Below are 17,286 nucleotides of genomic sequence, written 5' to 3' on the forward strand. Positions count from 1 at the left end.
ACGAAATTCCCATCATAGCACCGCCCAACATCAATGTAAGCAGACGTCTAACCGAACACGAAGTGTGTGTGTGTGTGTGTGTGTGTGTGTGTGTGTGTGTGTGTGTGTGTGTGTGTGTGTGTGTGTGTGTGCGCACGCAGGGTGTTTTAAAGGTGATTCTATAAATCTATTTCTGCCTGCTAGCCCAGATAAGTGAAACACAAGGCAGGCGTGCCTTGCAGGGGCGTTGGACTGGGAGGAAAAGGGGGACTGAGTACCTAGGGCCCTAATGTGAGGAGGGCCCAAAAAGATGCTAGAATGAATAGCTGTGGATGCAGGGAGGGGCCCATAGAACATGCCTTTCTACAAGGCCCAGAATTTTGTGCTACGCCCCTGGTGCCTTGGCCAGTCGAGACAGGGAGCCCGTGGCATTGGAAGCTTGGTGACATAGTGACTTCTTGGGGGTTGTATGACCCAGCTAATATGGTATAGCTTCGTTACCAGAATAATCAAAAACAAGCAGGGGATTTTTTAATTTTTTATTTAACAGTTTCATTTGATTTTTTAACAAAATACAAAACATACAATTTACAACATGACCCCCCCCTTTCCTGAATATGCCGTAGGCCTTGGTTGTCAAGTCAGGGACACTTCCTTAAACAAAAATGAAGACAAGATTAAATAATAACCATAATATTTATTAAACTTGGATCCAGCTTGTTATGTGCTTATCCATCCTGTTTAGGATTACTGGAGTACTGCGTGGCTTCTGCTTGGTGTACAGCTGTGTTAAGGCAATTTCCATCATCAGGTTTCCCAAACTGCACTCATCTTGGCCTCCTCTCAGATAAACAGCGACATCTGTCTTCCTATTTGTTTCGTCAAACATACTTTTCTATGTTACTTCCTATTCTATCTTATTTGCATTATTTTAGCAGCTGTCTTTCTGGCAAATATATCCCAGCATTGACGTTATTACTACTTACTACACTGATGCTAAATGCTTTTCTGTCTAGTGAAGCACTGATTCACTGTGCCTGGTGGGTGCCACCCCCATTCAGAGCAGACTTTAACACCACCATGAGCAACAACAAGACTGTGGAAATGCGTAGATTATTGTGCTATCTCAACACCATATCCGAGCATATTGACGCAGAGCAGGGATTTGGCATAAGGAAGCACGTTTGTCCAACTTCTGATAGCTGGGACACTGAGGAAGTTACATCAGTCATACTTTCCATGGACGTGAGCAGTTGGTACCGTAAATACACCGGCCATTCCACAGTGCTTTGTGTTTGCGGAGGGAGGAGTGTGCCGTTTAAATGTCCTGTTTGTGTAACTGGAGACTAGAGCCTAGACATCAAAGTTGGTCTATTATAGCCTTCAGGCCTGAGCTCATAAGAATCACTAATTTATGGTTGAGCAACTAACAATGCGTGTATGAAATTGACATCCTAAAAACACTTGAATTTGATCTGACACGTAAGCCGCCCTGTGATCATGTGTTCAATGGATAACCAAATCAACCTGATATGGTTTGTGTTTCTGTCAGCAGCTGGCTGTGGTTTGTCCTCACCCTGGGAACAGTAATCCTGGCTTTTCTGTGGATGTAGGTTCTGTTGTCTGCTATCCAGCACTTTTTGAGAGTGAAGGTGGGAATACTGGGTATCATCTTGTTGATTATGTATCTTTGTCCAGTCACTCCAGAAAGCGGCACAGCGGAATTCATTAACACATCCTCGCTAAAAAAAGTGGCGAGTGGCATTGGGAGCTTGGTGACGTAACATTTTGCGGGTTGTATGACACAGCTAATATGATAGCTTCTTTGGTTCTCTCCAAGGTTAAGGACTGTCAAGATGCCGTGCATTTCCATGTCAAAGGTCACCAATGTTACTCTGTGCTTAAAAGCAATGCATGAATTTACTTTACCTTGTCTGAAACTTTACTTTTCTAAATGCTGGTGTCTGAGCCCTTCTGTAAATTTGGTTGCCTCTCTGTTGGTTATGTTTTAAGCTGTGGTCAGTGGAAAGGGAGCCACAGTACCCTCTCTTTTGCAAAACCCTATTTACGGCTTAATCTTTCCACAGAATATGTCTTTTAATCCTTTTTGTGGTCAATTCCAGCAAAGTAGATCACAGCCTAATACACCCTAAATCTGGTAACATTTGTTCTAAAGGTATAAGGCTAGGATGGAAATCATCAGAAGCTTAAAACTAAGTTTAGCAATACTCATAACAACCTGTTACCCATCACACATGCTGATCCTATAAACCTGCAATCATGTCAAATGGCATATTATTATTCCTTCAGCGAGTTCTGTGTTAAACTGTTTTCCATTCGGAGCATAAAGAAACTCTCTCTCTCAGCTGGCCGGCTCACGGTCCACGCTATTGGATATCTCTGTAGGGTATTGGCTCTATAAGTAGTGTAAAGCAGAATGGATCAGCATAAGGATGCTGTGTAAAAAGTCTTAGCATGCAGGCCAGTTCAAATGATTCAATCAAATATGATTAAGGGAGCCAAGGAACCCAGGCCAAGTGGCCCTCGGTGGCTTGCCAGCTCTCATGCTGCACTTTCAAGCGGAGACAAGCATCTCAGTTTAAATACACAGTGAAGGTTTTTATTCAAAGGGAGGGTGGAAGGTTTGCCTGGTCAGTTCTAGGCACTATTGATTAACATGCAGCATGCTGACAAGAGAGTCACACCAATGACTTAAAACTCAGGGAATGTATAAGGGTGTGTTTATGCACATTAGTCAGTCCACATTAATCAGAGCCAGTCAATGCTGAACGATTTCTTCAGTCTCCCCTCCTACCTTTTCATGATATCCAGCCTCTTCTTAGACTAGCCAAAACCACAAACACTTTCTTTGATTTGCTACATTTTTATTATTTTCTACTGATTATTATATATTTCTATTATATACTGAGTAATCCCAAGAGAAGAAATATCACCTGAGCTACTGAGCATATTTCCCCCTTCTCCTCTCATGCATATGAGCCACTGAAACAACACTGACTCACACAAATACTTTCACATTTGTATCTTATTCTTTAGGTCACTTAACGTTTACTATTTTATGCATGTGTTTGTATATAGAAGAGTTTAAATGGAGCCTTTTTGTGTTATTTGAGGATATTATACACTACCACCTCCATTCAGCTGATGACAGTAAAAAGGTATGCAACCAACTCAGACCTATTTAATGTTATAGGTAAAACTAACAGCATTAGCCGACAAAATATAATCAATTTTGTGAGTGTGAAAGTCACAGCATCAAAATCTCAAACATTTAGCCCAAGGATTGTTGTTCTTTTGGAATCTGTTGATTCTGTGATGAACTTATCCCAAATGCAAACAGCCATTCAAATGCTCTGTGACGTCTGTCTCTAAACTCAGGTTCAAAGACAGGTGGTAGACTGCTGTCAGCCTTCAGTGGCTCTCTGCAGCTTTATGATATAGTTTAGTATATCTGGTTTACACAGCCGACTAGTGCAGATACTGCTCTTGTTTGGCATTGTAGTTAGGAGCTTCTGTAGTTTTGTAATATCTGTTTGCTTATTTATTCATCACCTTGCATATGTAGTCTTGTCCTAGACTGGAAGCAAAGTCAGAGATCCAAGATTCTTTTTAGAAAATATAGTGCAAGATGCTACTACGCTGCATTCACAAAACCTCTTATCTTTATTACAAAATCCGCTATTGTTCTGACTTGTGGACCTTGATTTTAAAGATATGTACTGTATCTTATTACAGTGAAGAACATTTTTATCAACAATTGGTCTTGTCATGTTTTTTTAGTAGCACATTGTGCTGTTGTGATGCAGCTTACCATCCAGGCTAATCTCTGCTCAGTCTCTGTGGCAGTCATGGAGCCTCGCTTCTGTCTATCTTCCACTCGGGTAAGAGGAAAGGAATGCCTGTGAGTCGCAGCGTCTGACAGATAGGCGCCTGTTGACCTATTTCATGCCCTGACAGTTGGACAACAGGAAGGCCAGAACCACAGACTACGTTTTCTGTCCCTCCTCTCCACTTCCACCTGACTGAAAAACTGCACACCACATTTCCTGTAACAGACACAAGGGAAGACAGAGGAGTGGCAGCGAGAGATTCCCATCCAAAGCTTTTGTTTGCGAGGATGACGAAGCCAGTGCGTCATTTTAGGTGCCAACTCTGACTCTTGACCACCTGCAGTCATTATTTCATCATGACTCTTCACCCATGACCCTCCTGTGCTGTAAATTGAAGGCTCGGTGCACTTTGCTCACGATGCACTCTGTCACCTCTTGGCTGGCTGGCAGGCCGGCTGCAGTTAACTGGCTGGTGCTGGATGCCATCCAGCCACACGGCTCTCGCTGTGATTTGAAAGCTTATCTTCATTAGAGAGAAAGACAAAAAGAAGCCAGCACAGTGCATTACTGTGATCAGGGAGTTGACTTCCCATGGAATAAGTGAATGCCTTTTGGATTACTGGAAGTCAGTCTGTGTAATTCATTAAGATAATTAGTTAATGTAAACAACCCACTCATTTCATATGCTCAGCCTCCTCAGTCACTAAGTCATTAAATATAAAAATACTAATTTGTGACAATGTTCTCTTGTCATTGCGAGTGATTTTCTTTTCTTCCTTCAAAACTGGTATTTGGTGGTACTTACACTTTGCTATCATGAGAGCTAGACTGCTCACACTGCATGAGGATTTATTCCCTGCTAGAGGAGGAAAGCGCCTCAGTGAGCAAGTTAACGGCCCATTCCGCTCCTTTTCACAGATTTAGTGCTTCTCAGAGGTAGCTATAAATGGTCCTGGACCTTAGCCGGCCTAAATCAAGGAAAGCACTAAATTAATACTAAGCTAACTCTTAACCACCTTGGTCTTGTATGTTTTAGCATACCTACAGTAAAAATAATTATATGTGAAGACCATAAATACAGGTTATTGTGCTCTCTAAAAAAAACAGTCTACAAATGTCACTTTATAAGATGTTTGTGTCCTAATTAATACCACACAGTAGCTTTACAAAAATTCCACACCCACTATTGTTTTGGCTGAATAGTCAGACTACTGGAATGTAGTGTGTGAACTTTGTGATGGGGTGGACATTTTATTAGTAACTTTATCCCTCTCTTCTTTTCTGCCATCGTTAAGAAAGAGGTTGATATCAATGTCACTCTGAAGGCTTTGCAACATCGGTCCAAAAAACTTGATGGCTGTTTTAACTGGTTTTTTTTTCTTCTTCTTTTGTTTCTTAGTTCTATTGTCTTTATTGTATTTGGCTTGGTTTTACACCGAATAAATTGTTATCCACCAGCCACACATGTAGATGCCCTTTTTTCTGTTTTCCTTTATTCATCAAGCGAAACATTAAGAAGGCAATGTCATTTACAGCAGTACACTGCTACATGTTAATGGGGGTACCCACATTCTGTCCTGGGAGTGTTTTACAGGTGGCCACTGAGCAGCAGCTCGGCTAGAGCAGTTGGAGGTTAATTGCCTCTTTCAGGGACTTCTCAACTCTGGTGTCTGAGTAAGAGAAACACTTCTCTCAGTCTCTCTTTCTCCACTCTTCGATCCAACATCATCATTTATTTTAGATTGTTCAAAATGGTTGTCAGATACATTTAAGAGACTGAGGAGTGCCAGTTTAAGTAATCTCAAGTCTTTTCCTCCTGGCAGAGCCATGCCCACCGCTGGTTCTGTGTCTGGCAAAGTGGGCACTTGATGATGTGAAAATTGAAATAATAAATTTTCTACTGCCGCTGTGTTGGTCTTGGAAACAGGTTGCCTCACTGGGGTGGTATTTTTTTTTATCTACTAGAGACACACTGATACACTCTCAGCGGTGGTCAGTATCAGCTCTATAAAACAGTATTGTTTTTGGTCTAATATTATTTTAATAGCTAACATTTGGCCAACTGTGGGATTGATGTTTTTATAATCTTTCTTTCTGGGAAAGAAAGCCTATAAAGAGGTTCTCTAACTATTTGACGCTGTGTTCTAGTGGCTGTTTCTTCCTCTTTAGGATCCTGCTGTCTGTGCTGACTCCTGGCATCCAGACTAGTGTCATTTCTGTGTGCACATTAAGCAGCTGTGCTGATGTCATGGTTAAAGAGGTGGGCGATCTAAAGATGAGAGAGAGTTCATGTGCTCCATCTGGGTTTTATTCGCTAAGAGTAAGAGGAAAACTGAATATGAAGGGAACAGCAAATGAAAGGCTGTCCTACAATCCCACTCCTGGCATCACTCATCCTCATGGGAATGGACTGATCTTAATCATATCAGACTTTTCTCTCTCTCTAACAAGGACCTAAGGTCATGGTCTTTATAGTCACCTATAATAAGAATGTAACAAGTGGCCATGAAACAGGCGTGAGGTGTTTTGCTCTTTTTCTGCCCTGTTTAGATGTTTAGAAGTTTCCTGTAGTGCATAGTAAATAGTCATTTATTACACCCAGTGCTGATTAAAGCTCTATTTATGGCCCTGCGTTAAATCCACGCAGTAGGTACGTGTAGATACAGACCCTACGCCATAGCCTGACATGCAACTCTCAAAAAATTTAACTGTGCAGATCCACCTGGCCGGGCAACGCTTCTGTCGCGCAGCACTCCATTTTATTCCTATGGGTGACGTCAAGCGGCTTTAACGCACCCGCAAAGCATCCTGGGAAGGCGGCGCTACATTTGAAAAAATTCTGTGCGTCAAAAAAGCTGGCCGATGCCCATCTTTATGCAAATTAATCCATTGAACGCGACTATCCAATAGAAGTAGAGCACAGGGGAGACTGGGGGAATTCTCTCGCGGGTCCTCAGCTCTCAAAATCTTATACATATTTGCATATTTCCTTTAGGACAGATAATTAATCAATTTAGTGACATATCGTACCATCTGTATGCGGATAATATCCAACTGTACTGTTCGTTTTAAGAAAACTGAGTTCTCTAAACTTCTTTAATAAACTGTTTGACTAGTATCAAACATTGGTTATGTCACAACTTTCTGCTTCTGAACTCCGATAAAACAGAAACTCTAATTATTGCCCCTGAAAGTTGTATCCCTGAGATAAAGCAGCATATTGGGGACTTAAAATCCTGGTCATTACTTTCAGAGCCTTGCACGGTCAAGTCCCTTCATACATCTCTGATTTGATACAGCTACATACTCCAACCCGTAGTCTGAGATCATTAGGTCAGATGCTATTAGTGGTTCCCCGCACTCATTTTAAAACTCGAGGGGCTCGTCATTCCAAGCAGTGGCTCCTAGGCTGTGGAATGACTTGCCTCTCTCGCTACGTTGTGTGGATTCTGTCGAATCTTTTAAAAAGCAGCTGAAGACACTGCTGTTCAAGCAGGCTTTTACTTATTTGAGTGGGTTTTATGGTTGTTTATGTTTTCTATTTGTATTTCAATTTGCTTGTATCATGACTTCTTGTGTTGTATTGCATTTTATTGTGAAGCACTTTGCGATTTTTATCTGTGAAAGGTGCTATACAAATAAACTACTTACTTACAGGGGAGACGCTTTGTTTCTCTCACTGTGACTCTAAAGTCGGTACTCGCGCCGAAGCTAAACACCGTCACTCTCTCTACCACACATTTCCTACACACACACACACACACATGCCGGCCCTGCTATTCTTTTAAAGGAACATGCCGACTTATTGGGAATTAAGCTTATTCACCGTAACCCCCAGAGTAAGACAAGTCCATACATACCCTTCTCATCTCCGTGCGTGCTGTACAGCAGCCTGGCCAGTTCAACATTAACAGCCTAGCACAGATCCTGCAGGTAACTGGTTCCAACTAGCCTACTGCTCCCAATTGTGACAAAAGTGACAAAATAACGCCAACATGTTCCTATTTACATGTTGTGATTTGTATAGTTACAGCGTGTACAAAAAACAAGGTAACATGAGACACAGCCATCTTCTAACAGTAAACAAACCGGGAACTATATTCTCAGACAGGCTTGCTGCGAGCATATCACTCCGCCCAAGTACTATATTCTTCCGCCTGAGAATATAGTTCCCGGTTTGTTTACAGTTAGAAGACGGCTGTGTCTCATGTTACGTTGTTTTTGTACACGCCAGACTTATAAATCACAACATGTAAATAGGAACATGTTGGTCTTATTTTGTCACTTATTCAGAGCAGTAGGATTACTGGAACCATTCACCTGATGTTCTGTGCTGGCCTGATGCCGCTGGAGCCGTCAGACAGCGTTACAGCACGCACAGAGATGAGAAGGGTATGTATCAACTTATCTAACTCTGGGGGTTACGGTGAATAAGCTAAATTCCCAATAAGTCGGCGTGTTCCTTTAAAGAGTTACGCTAGAACCTGAAGTATAAACCACAGGCCACTTACGTGGGCTACGGCGTAAGTTCTGCGTAGAGTCCCCAGAAGCATAAATCCCACTTTAGTGTTAACATCTTCCATGTGACAGTACATCATTTAGGAGTGCATGCTGTCCTCATTCTGTCAGTCATGGCTTCACCCTCTGTGGAAGTGCACAGAAAAGTGCCTGTAGATTTTTAATGGCACACTGAATCTTTAGCAAGTGCAGCTCTGTCCGGTAGCAAAATTATTCTAACTGATGGGGATGAAGTGCTGCATTTGTTAATGTGAATTTAAATAACCGCATCCTTCCAATCCAAACCGGTTGGAGTTGTTCTGTTTAAAGAGTGGCTTTTAACTGAGAGCCTAATCTCACTGACATTCAGAACCGACACAGCCGGATGTCATTCTGCCGATCTTCATTTCTATAGCCCCTGGTTTTCTTTAAAATCTGAACCTTGGTTGTTTACTCAACTCACTTTTAGATTATCATTAGCAAGCCCAACTCACTTTTTCAACCACAGCTGCACACTCTGGGAATGTTAAACGGCTTTGTACCCCAGAAATTGTGCCAGTGTTGGCAGCTCCTGCCACAATTGCGAGTTTATTCAATAAGGGGATAGTCTGTGCAAAGTGCCTATCAATGGCAGAGTACTTAAAGAACCCACAGGGGTATAGGATTTCCATTCCAAACTCGGCTGTGAGTGCGTGTGCGTGTGTGCGTGTGTGTTGTAAACGTGTGCACGTGTTGCTCAGGGTGATGCGCTGTCTATCTCTGCACACAGGCTGTCTGTCTAGTCTCTGCTCTGTGGGTTTGATGATGATGTATGCATGTGAGAGACACAGCGCTGTCTTTGTCTGTGCACTGCTTAAGCTGCTTTGTGCCTGAATGCTCCACGTGCACAGGGACCTTTTGTCATCCTTTTGAAACAAGCAACCCCCTTGTGTCCGCATCGCTGTTTGCTGATGATTGGAAAATAAACAATAAAACGTTTTCAAGCAGCACCCTGCTCACGCCGGGCATCAGTAAATACTCTTCATATTTTAGAGGTCTGGAAAAGGCTTGCGCCAGCGACCCACGCTGTTGCCTTTTGAAATGCCATAGTTAAGCTCTGCTGCAGCGATGAATGACCACAGACAGTAACAGACCATCAGTGCCAGGCAGATGCTCTGTTGTCCAAACAGAGAACAATATGTGAATAGGGTACAGTGACCAGCAACATGAAACTGCTGAATAATACAAGCAATCTGAATGTGACACACTGTCCATTCAATTAGTGTCATTACATGATGTTAACAAATCCATGATCCCAGCACGTCTGTACGCTGATTCCATTAACCTTCCCTTTTCAAAGTCAAGCCTGTTGTGTGGTAATTCTACTGAGAAAGTTTTATCTTTGAAAGAGTTTCCTGACTGTAAACTGGAATCTCTGTTGTGTCACCGCTGGCACCACCAAGTGGATCTTTGGCAATTTAATTCATCTAGATGCATTTTTCACTCTCAGAGTGTATCTGATGTGACAATTCGCATTGACTGTGCTAAACACAATTAGTTGATTTTGACTATTCTTTTTTTTATTTTTTTTTTTTAAAGTTTGCAGATACTGTAGCAATGTTTCCTATTTAATCAAACCAGAGATTAATAATGTAGTTTATTTTCACTTTTATGCTTATACGGTTATTATCTATACTTATTAACAAGGTTTCAAGATTTTAACTTTAAAGGGATATTTTAATAGTTGTATAGTTTGGCATTTATGATGCCTTTATGACTCATGATCGACGAGTCAGTCTGAAGTGTCAACTGAAATGAAAACCTATTCTTACATTGTATTTAGAGTTGTGGATGGTCGATGGTAAATGCTGATTTGACCACTTACAGTAGGTACTTGAAAACTGTTTCAATATGTACTTGTGTTTTGATCTGTGTTGCAGGTGCACAAGCAGCCAAGAAGTCTGGTATCCCAGCTCCTAGAGAAATCCCTTCTACCATTACAAGAGACCGCATCTCTCTGAGGGACCAGCTTAGGAGCTCTACTACTAAGAAGATGGTTTCTAGTGCCAGCACTTCCAGCCTCTCCACTCTGGCAAAGCAGACACGTAGTGTAACCAAGTCCCGCGGAGATGCAGAGGGCCAGGAAAAGGGGCTTCTGGAGTGCCAGGTGAAAGAGCTGCTGGCTGAGGCCAAGGCCAAAGACTTAGAGATCAGCAATCTCAGGATGGAGTTGCAGCGCTGCAAAGGTAAAGCCTCCACTGCTTCCTCTTCACCCTCACCCAACGCTGTCTCATGGCAAGAGCCAGCTGCAGATGGAGAGCAGGGACAGGTGGCGGAGGCCCTTGTGCTGGTCGGGGAGCTGAGGGAGAAGAACGGCAAGTTTCAGAGAGAGCTGGCAGCGCTTAGGGAGGAGAACCAGGCACTGAAGGAAAAGCTGCTTTGCTTGGAGGCCTCCCCTCTCTCCAGTACAAACACAAGCAGCCCCTCCAAGCCTTTGGTGAATGGTCTGACGCAACAGGACAGTCTCCCTTCTTCTGCCAGCCCTCTCAAAACTTCTGTCTCTTCCAGTTCTGACATCACCAAGGACTCGCCGTCACCGGACTCCTCCGAGTTTGAGAAGATCCCATCGCGTTCGGAATCAGCGAGCAGCGGCGTCAGCGGGGAAGCCGTAGTAGTGGGGGCAAGAGGGCGGGATGTGTCAGTGCAGAGCCTGACAGAACAGATTCACAAGATGGAGGAGAGCCACCACAGCACAGCTGAAGAGCTGCAGGCAACTCTGCAGGAGCTGGCCGACCAGCAGCAAGTGGTGCAGGAGCTAACCGCTGAGAACGAGCGTCTGGCTGAGGAGAAGCGCCTCATGCAGACATCGCTTCAGCAGCAGAGAGAGCGCCTGGAGGTGCGGGCCCAGAAGAACGAGGCGCTCGCTGGCCGACTTCAGGAGCAAGCGCAGGCTCAAGCCCAGAGGGAGGAGGAGCTGAACAGCCAAGGGCCTCGGCTGGCCGAGCTGGAGCAGAGGTACTCCGAGCTGGTCGAGAGCTCGTGCTTCGAACGAGAGAAGCTGGTGGACATCCAGCAGCAGCTGACAGGTAGGGCTGTAACCATACATCCATCTGGATCCATATATATATATATATATATATCTCGATTCAGTGATCCATGATCCAATATTATCGATGCACAGTGAAAATATTGATACATATCTTCTGTAAGCTACCCCTTTATTTTAGATTCCCACTTCATATGTATTCTTTTTATTAAAAAGAATAGTTTGTTTTTAATTAAAAGGTCTGAGAGAGCTCAGTAATTAAATTGTCAAATCATATTTTAGTTGCTTTTTTGAGTTGCTATAAACGTAACTGTGTTAAATTAATGATTAATGATATCGTCTCATATCAGACACAGGCCCCTGAATTGAATCAAATCGAAATTGTACCGTGACAGACTTTAAGATATCAGCGAATATTGTTGTTATCAATATAATATTGTATCGGGATTTAAAAAAAAAAAAAAAACTTGTGGTTTTACACCCCTACTGACAGGTAGCCTGCGGGCATTGGAGGAGGAGCACCAGGAGGCCCAGGGCCAGGCGCGCTGTCTTAGGGAGGAGATGGACAGGCTGCAGGCCCAGCTGGACAGAGAGCTGCAGGCCAGAGGTCAGGCAGCACAGGCCGCAGAGGAGCAGAGGGCGACAGCAGACTCTCTCCGACTGGAAAACAGTCGGCTGAAAGCGCAGGTGGACATTGAGAGGCAAAAGGTGGGTGAGCTGAAGGCCATGCAGAGTGCCAGTGACAGCACTGAGATGCAGAACCTGCTGAAAACAGCCCACTCTGAGAAAGACAGGCTGGAGGTGGAGCTGACAGAGCTGAGGCAGGAGGTGCTACAGGCCCAGGCCGAGACTGAGCATGTGCGGTCCACAATGTCCAAGGTAGGAGGGGTGTAAGGTTACTCAATTTCTTGGGATTTATAGTATATATGATTCATTGCACCTAACATATATCTACACTATAAAGAGTATACTGAATGTTAGAGATATTTAGCTGTTTAAGAAATACTCACATATGGGAACTTTCAGAACATGACAAAAGGAATTAGTATTTATCACCTTGTTTGTTTAGCTATAATATTTGGAGATAAATGTTGTCGTCGTCGTCGTCAAAGATTCAGATGAATTTATTTAAAGGTCCCCTATTGTAAAAAGGGAGATTTCCATTTCTTTTTTTATTATAAAGCAGGTTGAGGTGCTATATAAGGTAACACTTTACTTGAATGAGAGTGACATGACACTGTCATGATGAACCGTAACCCTAACTCTAACCCTAACCATAACTTGTCATGACAAAAACCGAATGACCCCTACTAAAAGAGGTGTTATGTCATAAACGTTTATGACTTGTTTATAATGTTTATGGCACGTTCATGACCGTGTCATGTCACGCTTATGTAGATACAGTACCTCCAAGTAAAGTGTAAAGAATCAAAACGCTCAATTCACAGAGAAATGCGCACAGCCTGTATTCAGGACCTGTGCCTTTAAAGGAGCTGTCAGGATGTCTGTACAGTTTTGACAGCTGTACTGTATATATAGGTAGAAAGTGCTGCTACAGTGCCGTTACAGTCATTCTACGGCGCAGAGACGGTCGACACGGAAACTCTAATCAATCAGAGCAGACTGGGCTTTTTTTCTGGAGAGGGTGAATACAGGTATATTCAGACAGTATGAGAAAAAATATATTTTTTTTTTTTTTCAACATTACAAGTTCTAGTAGAAACCCCAAATACAAGTATGAACCTGAAAATGAACATAATATGTCCTCTTTAGAGAATGTCTCTGCACAGTTCAAACCTTTTCCGGGATTTGAATCGAATGTGACTCAGTGTTCAAACGTTTAGTTATGTTCATTAGTTGACTTGTGTTTGACATTAACTTTCAGGAATTCCCTAAAGAACAATCTCTCCATCCACATTTACTGTAAAATATGACAAAGTAAAGCAAGAAGTTCTCTCATTCAGAAACAGTCAATACATTTTTGTTCAAATTCTGTACCGGCAATGCAGTCATTTCTTAAAGGTCCCATGACATGGTGCTCTTTGGATGCTTTTATATAGACCATCCCCTAATACTGTATCTGAAGTCTCTTTCCCAAAATTCAGCCTTGGTGCAGAATTACAGCCACTAGAGCCAGTCCCACAATGAGCTTTCCTTAGGATGTGCCATTTCTGTGTCTGTAGCTATTGAGGAGGAGAGATATGCAAGGTGGAGGGTGGGGGTGTGGCCTTGACCAACTGCCACTTTGCTCGTTTGAAAGCCATGATGTCTCTCTCTCTCATGGGTGGGCCAAATTCTCTGGGTGGGCAAAGCAGAGAAAGGGGAGGTAACCTTGCTCCTTGTGACCTCATAAGGAGAAGATTCCAGATCGGCCCACCTGAGCTTTCATTTTCTCAAAGGCAGAGCAGGATACCCAGGGCTCAGTTTACACCTATCTCCATTTCTAGCCACTGGGGGACCATAGGCAGGCTGGGGGAACGCATATTAATGTTAAAAAACCTCATAAAGTGAAATTTTTATTCCATGGGACCTTTTTAAGACTAGATTTGAAAGAAACCAAAATGTGACAGTTATGTGTCTACGAATAGCTGTATCATCAGTCTAGCAATTGCTCATGATTAAACAATGAAAGTCAAATGGGCGATCGTAAAATTTTTAATCACTTTTGGCTCAGTCACTATATTTTTAATGTGAACATGAGGACAAAATTTTCCACAATGGTTCAAACATGACCATTAAACAGGCTTTACAGCTGGTATCGGCTCCTTCTCTTCACCACCAAAGCACATGAACTCATGTTTACTCAAATAGTTTTCATATGATTCTCAGTCGTCACTTTGGTTTTCCCCTTCAACACCACAAACACCAGAGAGGCTGAGGCTTGTGTGGGTTTGGGGTCCTGTTGGTGGTTGTTGACTCCAAATTGAGGCGTGTCACCATCAGCTTAGGGATGTCGTCAGTGTTGGACTGTGACTGCGGTGCCAACAGTAGGGTGGTCCACCGTGTGACCCTCTGAGTCACGCTCCTTTTCTCTGCCATATGGGTGTGAGGGTGAGGCCGCTCCATAACTTCACTCACCAGCATCCTAATCTATCAGAGCCTCATGGTGTCAGCGGGAGAGGGTCCTGCAGAACTACATCATTTACTTATTTCAGCATACTTTGCTCACAGATATTTCTTTTACAGTGTCATTTCTCAGAACGACAGCAATCATCGTGGTACACTGACGTCAGCTTTAGTGTAATTCAATAGTTGGACCTATGAACACATTGATGCAGTCAGATCTAATCCAGACTGAACTCTTATTTCCATGAGTCACTGTCACCTTGCATGTTAGTATTTACATTGTGCAGGGTTTTCCCTACCATTATAAGGCTGGGCAGCCCTTAAGCCAAATGAATGTAAAGTCAACCGGGAGCATGAAAGCTAACTAAATTACTTTTCTCAGAACTAATGGTTGTAGTTGGTCTCTGGTAGACTTATTTAGCAAGTTTTCTATTCAAGATGTACGATTGTTTTATTTATTTATTATCTGCTCTAGCTTTTCCAACGTTTTAGACACAGATAATGTAATAAGAATGGTCCAAAATGATGTCTTATGTCTCTGCATTTTTTTTAAATTTCAAAATGTAACATTTTCTCGAGGGAGGACACTTTAACCCCCAGACAAATACGTGCACCTCAAACCATCCACAAACCGAGGGAAAACTGCATTGTGGCCAAACAGTAATTGTCAGACATGGTTAAGCTCTTGTGTAAACACTGTGTGGACTCCAGCATAGCTGCTGTAACCATGTATTACCTTTACAACCCAGTTACATGTTTACATTTACCCTTATTTCTTTGTGACTTTTGTATCATAGTTGAAAACTAGAGCTTTAATTAAGTGACAAATGTGGACGCTAGAATGGAAAAATCTATTGTCTTACTCTGAGCACCAATAATGCAGTGTGTACTAATGTGCAGTAGTCACAATGGGAAGGAAGCAATGTATTAAGGCTAATTGGACTCACAATGGTTACTTTTACTTTTTACTGCTTCCTAGTAAATAGAGTTTGTTTTCATCCAATCAAACCATAGCAAACCACAACATAATTGAATCTGCTTTAATTGCATTTTGGTCAGTGGTTTTCTTCACACACACAATGCTTGTCTTCTTCACCCAGCCCTCATGGACATCCAAAAATCTTGTTTTGATACAGCTTTATATTTCATCAAATTTTTTGAAGGATAGAGATGAAGAAAAGCACCATCACTGTCAAACTGAACACTGTACCACAAGAATGTCTGGAAGATATCATAAATGATCCTTTACTGAGCCAAGGGTTTACTTAATGCTTTCCATCTATTTAGCACGTTGGCAGCCAGCAATTACTTTCACTTGAAACACTGCCTCTTTTGTTTTTAACCCATTTGTGTTCTGAGCCCATCATAATCTCACAAATTCACACACATACACAGGTGGAGGCCAAATGCCAGCAGGTTCAAGAGCGGGCCGAGAGGAGGGAGCAGGAGCTCAGCAGCCGGGTGACTGCCCTGGAGGAGGCTGGGAGCCACGCTGAGAACCAGGTGAAAGAGCTGAAGGAGACCATCTTTGAACTGGAGGACCAGGTGGAGCAGCAGCGGGCCGTCAACTGTCACACCAACCAAGCTGTCCTGGACATGGAGAGTATGTCCTTTTCACAGTTTGCTGTGGACTATCTTAACCTGCAGTCATATAAGGAAATTAATCAGTCAGTGGTATTTCTAAGATTTAGTCTGTCCTCATTTATATGAATGAGGTGGACAAAATATTGGAAGCATGTACCTTTTATAACTTACCTACAATTTGGCAACTGAGTGAGAATTAAACTCAAAATGAGGGCATACTGTAACACGTCTGTCTCTGACTCACCATAATTGCAGTTGGCAAATGTTATATGGCTGGATACACTGTTTCCACAACCACGTTTGAATCATGGCAGATGAGATAGGTCGGATGCTAATATTATTGCAGTGATGAGAAACATTTCTTGACAGATCTAATACTGTCCAGAACTAACTGACTTTTATAGGAGCCTTTATGCTATATATCGGCTGCTTTTTCCCAACCACGCTGAAAACTCAGCAGTTGAGTTGTGAATGCTGTGTTTAATTGGTGCGATTCTGCTGGAGTCTGCAGTACGTTTGACCGCCCTTCCCCCATTCAAAACCTTGTACTTGTCATTGCAGATCTTGTCAAAAAGCTGGAGGAGCAGAAAACTGAAGCAGACCGACAACTGAAAGTCTTGGCTAGACAGATGAAGGTAAGAAAGCATTCTTTGTCTGGCCCCTCACCTGAGACCACTTTGCCATTAGAGACCCTACCAGGAGCACCGAGCTCCAGACAACACAGCCCTCAGGTTCGTAGGGACACAAAAACCTCTCCACCACGATAAGGTGATGGTTCCCGGAGTGTTTTCCTTATTTGTCTTAATGAGATTTATTAGTTATTTCTAGCCTCAGGAGTTTTAACTTCTTCTTTCTGAGTTTTTGGGGAATTTTGGTATAGGATATTTTTTTTTTTTTTACTTCCACAGGTGTACTGTATGTTACAAAGAAGAGCACTGTTTACAAAAGCGTTGATTGTGATAGGAAAATTGACACTGTCATTTAGAGGTGTGAATTTTCACTGATCTTTAGATTTGATTACAATTATCATGTCTTCGATTCGATTCGATATCTCGATGCATCACGATGCGTCAAATAAATGTTTCTATTAAAGCCATGTAGGATATGTGATTCATAGCTTTTCAAGCTTCAAAAACAAAACATTCTGCAGTGCTCTAATACTAAATAAATTGGATACATAAAACTACAGCACTGAGCACATGGCACGTCTTGAATGTGCAAAACATAACAGAATATGTAAACAGAAAGGTTGTTAGGCATACATTAAATTGTAAACAGAAATAA

The 17,286-nt window shown here is 42.5% G+C and overlaps 1 protein-coding gene across 6 annotated transcripts in view; it reads left to right on the top strand.

The window, feature by feature from the left end:
* Positions 1–17,286, top strand: part of specc1 (sperm antigen with calponin homology and coiled-coil domains 1) — a 91,764-nt gene that overhangs the window by 31,614 nt on the left and 42,864 nt on the right. For all 6 annotated transcript variants that reach the window (XM_028595024.1, XM_028595023.1, XM_028595026.1 and 3 more), the window contains 4 exons: positions 10,247–11,392; positions 11,846–12,231; positions 15,814–16,021; positions 16,564–16,637. In XM_028595024.1, coding sequence (XP_028450825.1) covers positions 10,247–11,392; positions 11,846–12,231; positions 15,814–16,021; positions 16,564–16,637 — 1,814 coding nt within the window. The remainder of the gene's footprint in view (positions 1–10,246; positions 11,393–11,845; positions 12,232–15,813; positions 16,022–16,563; positions 16,638–17,286) is intronic.

The sequence above is a fragment of the Perca flavescens genome, chromosome 13 (assembly GCF_004354835.1).
Source record: "Perca flavescens isolate YP-PL-M2 chromosome 13, PFLA_1.0, whole genome shotgun sequence".
NCBI lineage: Eukaryota > Metazoa > Chordata > Actinopteri > Perciformes > Percidae > Perca > Perca flavescens.